Raw genomic sequence first — 13,875 nt, forward strand, 5'->3', positions numbered from 1 at the left:
TATTTCATGCTCGATGGCTTTGTGGGTCGCAGCGCAATTATTCCAAATTCTCCGGGATCGCACGCCGATGGAAACGGAAACTGTTAAATGGCGTCCGCTAAGCGATCGGTTATCATTTTTCTTATAGCTCATAACTGCGAAGGAACCACCCACCTCAAGAATTCTTTGTAAAATGTCACAAATGATTCGCGCATACTACCGTCATCAGATGTATAATACCCCTCATTATGGTAAACTATTTAAATTGCAAAAACGAGCTGTACGCTGTATGTCAAAGAGCCCTTGCATTGTTTTACACTTAACAGTAATATTCATAATTTACAGATACAGCAATAATTTAACTTATCCTGCAGAGAGACTAGTATTGCTTGACCTTCTGACAGCTAAATTGTATAATAAATTACTGGTAAATTAAAAAAATGTTTCAAGTAGTAAAACTTTCAAAAACCTGCTAAAAATTTGTTTTCATAGGATACGTAAATATCTGCTGTGATAGTTTGCAACTTTCTTGCTTCTTTTACTTACGTTAATGGTCGAGTATTCCTATTCTAAGTGTAATTTAAGAATTTAATAATAAGCAAAGCGATTTGAACCTTACTGGCTGTCTTATTGACTGCTGCTCTAAATATTCCCCGTGTAGAGATAGGAAAACCTGAGTTCTAAGGTTTTTCAACCAGGAGATTCTGCGAATTCCTGCGTCTACGACCTTTCCGTGTAGTATTAATCGTATCTCTTTTGGTTTCTCATTATGTCGATCTGGCTTTAAAGCATTTCCAAAAATGTCTGCAGTTTGTCTTATTGGAAGTTATAATCGATTAAAACTTCAAAGCGTCATTAAAAACGTTATTTCTAATTTCTCCAGGAAATCAAGTTGTTTACTCTTGCGGCTTTCATGTAGGCACGATGCCGTGAGATAAAGTGCTCCTTGTTTATTTAAACGCTTATAGCTTATACGCTTATTAATAATTGTAGTGTATATTTACTAATTAATTATTATTTTTTTATTAAGATCCGCATTCTATTTAATTACGAATTGCTTTTTCTTGTTTTCTGTTTATTGTAAATCCACAGGAATTCATTATCAAAATAAATATAAATGTTTGGACACAACACAACCTTGTCTTAGGAGGCCTATTGTTGTTAGCAAGTATTGCCATATTATCTATACCGAAAACAAATATTTTTAATAGACCGTAACAGCGTGTCGATAGAACTATTTTTTACAAGCTCTCGATTTAATATCAACAAGTTAACAGGCCTTCGGCATCAAAGTCTTGTGAGAAACTAAAAACGCCGGAGGATATAGATACATTTTTAATTAAATCGTTTTGGGGAATCATCGTCGCCGTGTCATTAGCCTAAAGACATAAATTCATTGTTTGACCCAGTTTCGGACCCCGAATACAACAAACCTTAGCGCGAGCATACCATATACCAGAATCACGGGCGTTTGTAGTACGCTTCCAAATGTATCCGCCTGGTTTTTTACAATTTCCAACGTGTCACAATTAGGAGATAATGTTTCAGTGTTGAAACTGAAAGAAGTTCGAACATCCGTCTCGCGGGATGAAACCATCAATTTTCTGGGGTTCCACATTGATCAAAAATTAACACGGCACACACACGTCACTAATGTCACTTTGCGCAAGCTTGTCCGCGCGCAAGTGGTTGACATCTCATCAGCATCGATCGGATGTTTTCTGTAGATTTTAGCCACCGATAGTATTTTGACGTTTGTCAGTTCTAATGGTGAAAACATTCGTGCTATTTTAGTATGGTAAAAGTTGACAAACTTGTTCAGTAACAATGACTAAATTAGAGTTTTTTGTGTATAGTTTCTAAAAATATTGTACTTTGTTTCAGAAATTTATGTTCTGTTCTATTTAATTAATTACACAACTTTTCAGACAGACATAAACTATTTACACTTGATACCGGACCGTCATCCATCTGTCCGAAACGTAGTAGAAACTAATTAAGGTAAATAAACCCAATGGCTGTTCGCAGTACTTTTAGTTTCAATATATTATTTACACTGCTTCAACTTAATTAAGAATAAATAGTAAACTTCTTGGGTATTGGGCTTAGCATTGATTTCTTTAATTAAGCACCATCCCCAAATATTGTGATCCAGACGTAAGGTACCGATAAATTATCAATAATGTCAAGTATTCAAAACTGAGTTCAGCCATACCTTATCCATTCTTAAATTGTTTTTGATTTTTAAAAATTTTGAATTAGCAATTATATTACAATGGATATATTTTGAAAACGATTTGTTCAAACGAAATAAATATTATCTTTTGGATTTAAAATAATTTTCATTTAAAGAACAAAAATATTATATGCTATATTGACACATAATCATATTTTCATCCCAAAAACATACCAGAATTCCAATTACTTAGCTGAATGTCAAAATTGTCATGAGTTTGTCTCATTCATTACGGGAAGAAATACAAACCCAGGTTTTTGATATGTGTGATACGTTGAACAAATTATACACAGCTACCCTTAATTTTAACATAGTCCAAATATGTCCGCTTTAGGATTACTCACCCAAGATATTAGACCGTTGTTAATAGACCTACAAATCTCCATCCACGCAAATATTTTTATATAGCAGGGAATTGAACACCAAGGTAGATCGGGTACTATATCACAGGAAAGAACTGGAAATTCGCTTTCGCAATTTGTAATGATTAATGAATATTTAAGCAAAAAAAGAAAATAAATAATGTCAAGCCGATACGTTAAGTTATCCGGTAAATATATTGTAAAAATAAAACACAAATAATATAACTGTTACCTATGTTCCATTTCTAAATAGCGAGGAGTAATAAAACCCGCAAAATTTGATATTTTGGATCGACATTTGGGTACTAGTTCTATTTCACTAATTTTTATCAGTACAAAAAAACCATGTCATAGACACAAGGAAATAGTGGGTATGGTTTTCCTTTCACAGATAACTTTTTTTTTATTCGAATAAATGTGACCATTTTACTAATATCGTTATTATTATTGACACCACGGAATAACAGGACATGCTAAAATATTTAATAGGCCATTAGGAGCACGTATCTACTTTCGTTATCTAAAATATATGTATAGCGACCCTTAAATTTAGATAATTTAACAGACTGCAACAGACTGCAACGACTGCATTTATTAAAAAAAACATCTTACACAATAAGTTGCTTCCGCATCCATAGATACAGGGGATATTTCATAATACGAATACCGATACGAAACCTGTACAAATAGTTTCGATGATAAAGTGAAATATTGAAATATTTATCACTAAAACTTAGCATGCATAATTGTGTCTTTGAAAACGTTGTATTGTATGGTAATACAGTTTCGTCATTGTTTTACCAAATATATTAAACCAATTAAATATTAATGATGGACTTAACTCAATTTCCAAAAATTCTGCACTTACGTCACTGTTCTGCCGGAGCGGCGATATGATGTGACAGGATTATTGGGTTCACGGTTAAAACAATAATTATTTAACCATTGGTTGAGTTGATATCGAACATAAGTTTGACTATTAAGAGGCAGGACTGGGAGATGCGACTCCGGAATGATAACTTTAACCACAATTAGAAAGACATAGATTATAAAAATAAATATTTTGTATATGATTACTATTTTATGTATTAATTACAATATTTTGTTCTTTTTCTGGTCTTTCCTTTGGAATTTGGGTAGTTAAACAAATATTTTGAAAGAGCAAAATCAGGTTTGCGTTTAATAACACACAGACCATAAAAATCATCAACAGCGTCTCAAAACTGCATATATTTAAAATATAAGATTAAATATTGTAAGCGGAATTATATTCTGTTTTCAATTTAGTCTATTTGCTCTACATCTTGATTGGCTAATTTAAAAAGAAAATCAAATTTGAACTCTTGTATGAGAATTGTATGAGAATGTATGAAGCCATATATTTTCTTCTGTAATCAAAAATAAAACCTTAACGCCTTATCAGCAAGGACACCGTTCAACTTTTCGTCTTAAAAAGAACTAGGAAGGTGGTTCTCAAAGTCACGCTAAATTAGGAAAAATTTAATTTAATCTGTTCTGCGATTTAGAAACGGATCTGGGAATTCATCACCCTGATTATGCGATGCCTCTGTTCCATTGTCAGTTTAATACGCACGCGTAATACATTCAACGATCGACTAACAGCACTCACGAGGAAGGCCCGAAGAAAGAAGAACGGCAAAAAACCGATCAGTTGGTTTTCGTTATCGCTCAAGTTCTTCACACGCGGCAGTGAACGTCGGTTACATCTGACACGCGCAACATCACCCTATCGTCGGGCATGTGAATTCATCGAACGGTGAATGAGACGACCCTTTTTCCCGCCCCAGACGAGACGCTATGACTTTAAGAGTATTTTGTTGACCAGTGCAAGATTCGAGGTGAGGACTTTATTGTGACAACCTTCTCGTTGCATTTTTGATATAATCTCTCCGGAGTAACGTAACAATAAAAAAAAGAGTAACAACCACAGACCACCCTTATTGCTCGACCGACGACGGTTCAGGAAAAAAACAACGGACAAGAATGTTGTGGGAGGCGACGACGCAACTTAACGGTGCTACGCGACCGACAGGCGTTTCTCGGTCAAGGTTAAGCACCAACGCGACCTTCTCCGGGATCAAAGCCGCCCTACATTTTTCGTCGATCGCTTTTTTCTTTCCTTCGCGGAAGAAAGTCGTCCCTGTTCGATTCGAATTTTCTCCGTCTCGCTCCGAAAACTGTTTTCAGGCCTGAACTCGAGTTAACGGTTAACGCGGAAGAGGCGACCGGTTCGGAAACGTCATCTGTGACGTCAGCGCTTTCTACCGCTACCGCTCGGACCGAAGAATGCGGTTTGGTCGGTCTTTATATAATCCGATACTGTGATGTCGCGTTTCCGAATGGAAAAGTCGACTCGATAATCGGTTCCGAGTATAACCAGGAATTCCGTTATTGGTATCCAGTGACATGGCAGCAACTACAACGAACTAGTTTGGCTTACTTTAAGGTTGAATAAGACAAAATATTCGCGATCTATGTTAGTTATGGTTTAACTCATTTAAATATCGACGTTTCAGCCTTGGTAAGTCCAATAGGCGGTTAAGACATGCGCATATATTGTACCGCTAACGTAACGTCAGTGTTATTTACGTAGGCGTAGTTCGTATTGCATTAACCTCGAAATCTGTCGGTATCGTACGTAACCATATCAAAATTTATTGAAAATAACTATATAACGAATATGTATGTATACCTATATATTTTTGCTCGTATTGTTCAGCCGAATCAAAAATTATTACATGAATCCAATCCGAATATCTTCTTGTTAGTTATTCAGAAAGCGGCACCGCTACGCGAATAGTTATAAAGGAGTAGGCATCAGTTGTTCAATAAGTACAACATTTTGTTAAAAAACAAAAACAGCACACTATTGCGAAAAGCGCATTTTACTGTCTTTTAAAATTAGCAGGACACAACGCAGAAGTATCGAAAATGGGACACACTATACATAAGCAAGTCCGGAAATGCTTTCTCTTTAAGATTTACTATTAAAATTCGGTTTTTAATAAATTGTGATAAATTTGTTTGTTATATAAATATTTTATATAAATTATATTCACTTGAGTGCCCCGAAAATTTATTGAAGCCATTAAATATAAGTGCTAATTTTCCTCTTTTTATTGACTTAATATATCAATAAAACTTGACACACTGGACTAAAAAAAAATTGCGCAAGCCAATACATTTTACATACCATTTATAAAAACTCTATCATCATTAATCGTTTTATTATCACTAATGTTAAATGCTTTTTTGAATGTTTTGATGTAGAATGGTGGTTAGTTTTCACTATTCAGTTCGGTATTTTTATCTGAAAAATATTTTTTTCCAGTTTATCATCCTGTATCATAGAAATGAACTACTCGACACTTATGTTCACTTCGCTTATACTTTTGGCGACTTATTCAAATTAAATAACCAAATTGCAAAAAATCAGTGGCGTACACCACTTTGACAATTAACTTTTTTGTTTGGATGACAAATCTCCAGTCGAGCGATGGCGCATGTTTTTGGAAAAAAATTGTTATTGATAATTAATCTTTCGAATTGTTCAACTTTTTTTTCATATAAACTATAAACATCCCGGAACGTTATTTGACAGGGTCGGCGCGCCACTGGCGGACCGGGTCTCCGTTGCTTTAGCATCGACGTAGCGGTAACTCGAGTTTGTACTGCCCCGGCGACCAAAACAAAACGTATTCGTAACACGCGGATTTGCATAGGCCGTTACACTTCCGCGCAATAAGGAACTGCTTTTTCCGTGCCATTTTCGCCTTATTATTTTCTGTCCGCCGCAATTAGAATAAGATTACTGGCACGTAGCGTGGTACTTGACGGCCGTGCGAACTGGGACGAAGACTTTTGTCAACGTACCTTTTTGTTTGCTCATCGGGGTTAGTTCTCAGTTTTAAAAAGCATATAAAAGTTTTTTTTCGCTTTTGCTTCTATTTATTTATTGATAAAACGAGCAAACTAACAGATATTCATTATAGAATATCTAATTACAAGGTAGCGCAATATATACCCATCGATATAATAACCTAAATAGACTACAACTTAACATAAACCTTAACTTGTTCTTAAAACGCCCAAAACCTTGGTAGATATCAAGCCCTGCGTGCTCACTTACTGTGCTATAAAATTTACAGCACCGAAATAAAAGCGAATTTAACATATAATTAGACCTACATATATGCCTATTTGTTGGCTACAAATGTTTATTAGTAGATGTGAAACACATCATTGCAGAATCCGCAAAGGAGGTTAAAACACATAACCTATAATGAAAATATTATAATTTACAGCTAAGTATAATCTATAGATAAAAACAAGTTTAGGTTAGTTTCACAATTCCCTCCGGCTGATATAATTAATACGGCGTGTGGTCGCAAGGTGTTTTCATGGGATGTCATTTTTAAAGAGCTCTGTGCGAACTTTAAGTACTTAATTTTAATAGAATATTTTTTACATAAATTTTTATCAGGTAGACTTTAACAGGTCGTGAAAAAAAGATTTAGGATGTTGTGCTTCGAATTAAAATTCATGCAAGGGTGCAAGTGAAACGTGTATTTACGAAACAAATGTCAAAATATACACGTCTCTATAATCATAGCTACAAATTATAAAACTGCAAATTGACATCAGTAGTGTTGATCTTTTAACTCAGATAGTTTATCTTTTTATTGCCCTGTTTCAAGCTGCGTTTTATAGTCAATGTAAACAAGATTGAAAACCGTGGTTAAAGAACTCTAAAATTGATAAAGTCTAATGACAGACGTAAGTGACACGAAACCAGGCATATGTATTTAGAAAGTTGTCATTTTTGACAGCCGTAAAAAGGAATATTCTATGGACTATAAATGTTCCATTTAAAAAAATATGTAAGGTTGATTAATAACTCAACCGCAACTTGAAAATAAGAGTACTACAAAATAAAAATATCAGCCCGACGCAAATTTTGAAAGTGTCGCTAAAAACCCAAATTAACATTAAAAATATATAATAATATTCAATTATTCAATTTACCTTGTGCCAAAAAGGACTGCTTAGGGGAATGTCTGGGAGGAACCCCCAAATTTAGCTCTATGATAAATCAGCCTCTGTATGCTGAATTGGCGTTTCAGAAATTCCGATCTCGACTATTCTGTTCCCATGGATAAAGCAGAGCACCGAAAGACAATAGTCAGTAGTGTTATTATGATAATAAACAAGCTAGTATGAATTTACACTTTGACTGTAAAAGTTTTATTATATTTAAATAAAGCTGGTTTAAGTTTTTTTTATGTCTAAAACAAAGCAAAATATAAAAAGAAAAAAAAACAAAAGTCTTTTGCTCTTTATCAGTGCAAATGATGTAACCAAAATTTAACAAAGTTAAAATCCGAAGATATTTACTTCTTCTTCTTCTTATTCGAATTTAAGATCTCGTGATCTGTTAGTTTTGCAGATTCCTCTGTATCAGTTCCCGGGAGAGGGACTAACATTTCTCCTTCGATCTCTTAGGTGGTGTTCCGGATGCTCTTTTCCCTATTGATTTCCCTTCAAGTGCAATGCATGGCAGTCATCTCCATTCTTCTCACGTGAGCCTACCAATATCTTTTTCTTTGTCTCTCCCCCATGTTACGATGTCTTGCACCCCACATTGTTTCCTGATGTTCCTAATTCGGGCGCTTCTTGTTTTTCCCACTATAGCCCTGGGCATTTTCATTTCTGGTTTCTATTCCGCATGTTCTGATTGGCCTGATACAAGTTTTATAAATTGTCGCTATCCTTTTGCATGTATTCGTTTGCCCATATTATCTGCCTTAAGCAGCCTCACATGGCAGTGGCTTTGATCATCTGGTTTCTCATATTTGAGTTACTAATGAATAAAATTAATTACTGAGCACGTAAAAAATTGAACTGGAAAATTACCAAATTTAGCCACATGTACAAACGAACAAAAAATGGATTTTTTGTAACAGTTCCTTTCTCAATCTTTTGCAGCAGACTTCTTACGATGGAACTCAAGCACGTGATTGCCACGATAATTAAGATCCTGATATCGACGTTGCTGGTTGCGGCCTTTGTAGCTCATGCGCACGGCGCGGCCCTGATGGGTGGCCACCTCGACAACGTCAACCATCCCCAAATGACTAGCGTCAATGCGGACGTCTTTTACAACGAATACGGCACCGTCGAGGGCACGGAAGACGTCAAGGTAAAAGAGAAATTACAAATAATTTGCGTTTATATAAACAAATACAGTTTTCTACCCCATATTAACTAACCAAAACTGAACTAACACCAAAATGGTGGCGATACGAGTTTCATGAATTACTTGAACCATTGAAAATATCAAATTTTAGAATAGGAATGAAGAAAATGTTTACTGTCAGAATTGACTTTCGATGTAAATAGCCCCCTAAAACATTTGCATATATTATTTTATTTTTTTTCAAAACATAGTAAAACTAGTAGTGTTCTTAGATATAGATATGTGATATTTCATTTTTTTTTATTTAATATGTTGAATGTTTCAAACTTTGAAATTGAAGACACTATTAATTTAAATTTTGACTCGGACCTTGCTTTGATTTGCGCTAAGAGATATATTCTGAATTGGTCAATCAAAATGTCGTTTGTGCCTAAAAAAATGAAAATTAAAATGGATAAAAAATTGAAATAGTTAAGAGTAGTCAATATTTTGTTGGTTTAATGCTTCCTAAAATAAAGGGAGGGACATACGTCGATTAAAATATTAATGTTTTAATAACGATTTTTTTAAATGTTCACATTTTTTTCTCCATTAGTATTTTATTATTATTTTTTTGAGATTGATGACTTGATAAGGTTTTTTTGTAGTTTTTTGCTTTTTCTGTTACTATTTATCGTTAGATTAATACTGTGAGCCATAAATATTACAGTATACGCGAAGCTGAATTTTCAGTATTTTTTCTGTTGATATGCTGCATGAACATTTTCATCTGTCTGTTTACATTTTTTTTTTTAATTTCACAATAAATAAATATGATTTATATATGTAGTTGATTGCCTGTTTGCAATGTCCTTCGGAAATTGCTTCGGAATTGATCGAAATGCTATATGTTGTTCAGAGGGATCTGTACACCATTCGTATATAATACACCACTGAGAAAACGGCTGCTAAGACTCTTAGAGACCGTTTCAAAACAAGCAGCACAATCGACAGATATCCATGGTACCGATTTATCGCACTGAGAGAAGGCAACCACAGCTCAAAAACAATTAGCAAAATTTTGTTTCGATGGTGTCTGCGCAAAAGATCCAATTCGATACGAAAATGGTGTCTTTTTTCTCCTTTTAAAGTGCTGTACTACTCCTGGAAATAGTTTATTAAAAGTCAATATGATACTTGTGTGCGATAGATAAAAACACTTAAAAAAATCGAATTTGTTGAGGGAGGAGAGAAGAATCTCTAAAGTAAATGGAAGAATTCCTCTCATTGCAAAGAAAATATTATATTTTATCCACAGTCCTACCGTCCCAGTTTGGTATTGGAATGTCAAAGTAGATGTGTAGTTGAAGAAATATATTTGGAAAAATGTGCAGTTTTGAAAAGCATATAAAAAGCGCAATCAAATTTATTTATAAAAACACAAATATACCTTATATTCGTTTCATCGTCTCATTACGACACAGGGAGGTTAAAATACAAAAGCAAAGCTAGTCATGATTGTTTTGAAAATGCCATCTTTCGTTTCACGAAAATCGAGTGCAATATTGCGAAAACCGCATCGCTCTTTCTGTAATAATAATTGGGATAACCCGCAATACCAACGAAAAATGGACACACTGTACAATGTGTATGTCACGAGGTAAGGATTCACGACATTGAGCTCAACATGCTGTAAAGGTTTTTTGACATAGCAACTACGAATTTAAAAATAATTGTGACGTTGCTCCTAGAGGGTGCTAGCTCAAACATAAGATTTTGATGTTTTGTATCTCTAGGTTAGAGAATGGCCATTCTGTATGAATCCTTCTGTATTTCAACTTGTCCCATTACTGAACAACTATTCTTATAAACATTATTATAGAACGACACATCGACGGACACGAATTCCGAAGAAATACCGGACCCGTCGGCGTTGGTCCTGCCCGGCTACAACCTCCCCGAAAACATCTTCAACCACGGCAAACCATTCTACGTGGAAAAAGACCCGGTAACCGGGAAACTAGACTTCGACCAGAAGTCGCCGTCCCTCCAACAGGACGACGACTTTTACGACTATGTCGACGATGAGCGAGGCGGGGGCGGCGACATCTATGACAAATCGAACATCGATCGGAAAGACGGAAGCGTCGCCAGCCACAAGCGTAACGACGTCAACCAACTGACGCCAAACTTTCACGATTTCCTCAACCTACCCGTGAAATACAACCCGCAGAAATACGTCTACCCGCTAATATCGAGCTCGTACGCGAGCACCAAGATCCAGGGCAGCGTTAACAAGCTGCACAACCACAAGGACTACCAGGCGAAGACGCCCAGTACCAAAAAACCGACGGCGAGCCCGACGTACTACACCACCGGCTCGTATTTTAATCCGAGAACCACGCAGAGGACGGTCAGCACCACATCCGTCACTACTTCCACCGCACCGACCACGAGAAGATACCCGGAAATCTACCTCACGACTACGACGGTGCCCAATATTCTCAATTCCGGCATGTCTCATCCGAGTTTCAACGCTGAATACGAGTATTACGACAGTCAGGAAACCACCACCACCACCGGTAAGCCTGCAACATCCAAGGTACCGCCCACCATCACCAGTACCACGAAGAGAACGCTCAGCTTATTCGAACAACTGTTCGGCGATTACGACGAGACGGTGACGACGACGCAGAAGAGCAAACCGCCACCTCTCTTCGCCAATTTACCCAACAAAACCGCCACTACTACGACGGAGGCGCCCAAGAACGTCCTGACGGGAACGAACATGGGTCTAGATTCGAGTTACGAATACGAGGACAATTACCCCGACGAAAAGTATGAGGATAACGTGGCAGTGGAAAACAAAATCACCAGCGACGAAAGCAACCTAAAGGTCGAACCGCTGGTACCGAAGACGACCACACCGGAAATTCATACCGAGATCAACGCGGTCGACGAGAAATCGACGACAACGACGACGACTACCACCACCACGACGACCACCCCGTTACCCACGACCATCAGTACGACGAGGGTTACTTCTCTTCCCCTTGGTGACAATCATATCCACGCTCCGGGAGTTAACCCCGACCCCATCATAGTGGCAACCCAGAACCTGCGCGAGAAGCTAAACGGCGAAAAGGTCCCGGAACAGCAGCCGCCATCGCGCCTCGCACCCAGCAAGAGCAGCATCCACATAGCCCCCGATCAGGACACTGTATCCTTCGTGGTAGGCAACCAGCAGAGCGTCGAGGGTGGCCATTACGTCGGCACTTCCCTGAAAGAGAGCCCGTACGACAGCAACCCCTTCAGGCCTCTTTACGGTCAACACGCGACCTACAGCAACAACGACATCGAAGCTCCGCCCATCGAAAGCGCGATCACCATCCAACCGCTAAAGAATTCCGAGGCGTCGTTGGCCATCGGTGTACCGGTGAACAACGTCAAGCAGGTATCCGGTCAGGTTGTGGACGAAAAACCCAACGTTCCGAGCTCCGGCTCGAATAAGATCGTGTTCCCCCAGGACAACGCACAACCGAACCGAGAAGTACTCAAATTAAACTCGAAACCCATGTACCATCAACTGCCGAGCGACTTGACCCCACCCAAACAGAAGGAATCGTTGCCGTCGAGGTTCGATCGACCAATACGACCTCCGTGGGACCCGAGACCTGGACACTTCTACAGCGGTACCCCCGAGTACGCGAGACCCCCGAGGCCGCGTCCCGAAGTGGCGTACAAGAGAATCGACAACTTGCCGAACATTCTGCCACAGTTTAGACCCAACGCGAAGCACCATCCCCCACCACCGCCACCCTACTACTTCGACAAACGTTTAAATAGACAACCATTGCTGGAAAGGCCGTCCAACAGGCCCGTCGGCTACTTTGAGAAAATGGCGCCTCCCAGGCCGTACCTAAGGAAAAACACTCAATATCTGGATGAAAGGAGACCCTCGCTCAACCTGCAGCGCCTTGACGAGATTCAAGCAGAGGACAGGATTTTCAACGGTGAGCAGGCCAAGCCAAACGGGCCCCGTATCCAAGACCTGAACCTCTACCAGACCCCGCCCAACGTGCAGATCGCCAATAGGCGACGTAGCGACGTGGAAGCCGAAGTCGAGACTCTCCAGATGATACAGGCCAAGAACGGCAAAGATAAAGCAGAGGAACAACCCCAGGACACGGTACGAGTGACAGTCGAGACCGCGCCCAAAGAAGACAAGACCATCTACAAGGTGTACCCGGTGAACACCGCGCCGATCAAACTGGACGCGATCGATATGGAAAAAAAAGAGGGCGTGGTGATCGGGACGATGGCGGAGATGCCGCTGCCGCCGTCTAAAATCGACAACGACTTCAACTACGAGCAGCAGGACAGAAACGACGCGCCCGTTTTGAAACCGCATCCGAAACCGTCGTTTCCGGTCAAGTCGAACTTTCCGTACCACTTGGAGAGACCGAGCGATTCGGCTGACGGTTTCGTCAATCCCCACGTATTGAGTAACCAGTGGAACAGTATCGAGGAAGGGTCGGAGCCGAAAGTCGGCACCGATAAACCTATCGCTGTGGCGTATACCCCGACCGAGTCGCACCTAAATATAGATAAATATTCGATGCCCAATTACGGAAGCCCGGTAATTCCAGAGATCCGACCGGGATCGTTGGACATCGTGCCGGAGCAGTACCGCCACCAGTTTAATCATAAGAGCGACACTTTGGAACCGGTAGCTGTCGAACACCAGGACTTCCAGGCACCATTCCAGGCAAGTCTCAAGCTGGACACGGCCATAAATCAAGGATGGCACGTGGTTAGAGGGAAGAACAGAACGACGCCGACCGAAGCGACGGAGACGACGACGTTACCGCTCGCGACGACCAGCGAGTTCGATATAGAAAACTTTAAACCACAGCTCATAGGCGGGTTCAAGCCACTGTACGCTCCCGCGGAAGAGCCGTCGAACGAACGACAGGAAAAGTAGGGTTAGGTTAAGTGGGTTTATGGGGTGGGATGCGGGCTATCGGAGGCGCTTAGTGTGTGAATCCGCAGGGATGTTTCGACGGTCTCGGACGCTTCCTCCGGGGGTTAGTGCGACGTGT

The 13,875-nt window shown here is 39.3% G+C and overlaps 1 protein-coding gene across 1 annotated transcript; it reads left to right on the plus strand.

The window, feature by feature from the left end:
- The first annotated feature begins 4,271 nt into the window (after positions 1–4,271).
- LOC132697737 (uncharacterized) lies at positions 4,272–13,814 on the plus strand. The gene is made up of 3 exons (XM_060663327.1): positions 4,272–4,436; positions 8,584–8,797; positions 10,656–13,814. Exons 2-3 carry the CDS (start codon positions 8,597–8,599, stop codon positions 13,755–13,757), a joined length of 3,303 nt encoding a protein of 1,100 aa, XP_060519310.1. The 5' UTR covers positions 4,272–4,436; positions 8,584–8,596; the 3' UTR covers positions 13,758–13,814.
- The last annotated feature ends 61 nt before the right edge of the window (positions 13,815–13,875 follow it).

This window comes from Cylas formicarius, unplaced genomic scaffold (genome assembly GCF_029955315.1).
Source record: "Cylas formicarius isolate icCylForm1 unplaced genomic scaffold, icCylForm1.1 PGA_scaffold_2__14_contigs__length_35257938, whole genome shotgun sequence".
NCBI classification, from domain to species: Eukaryota; Metazoa; Arthropoda; class Insecta; order Coleoptera; family Brentidae; genus Cylas; species Cylas formicarius.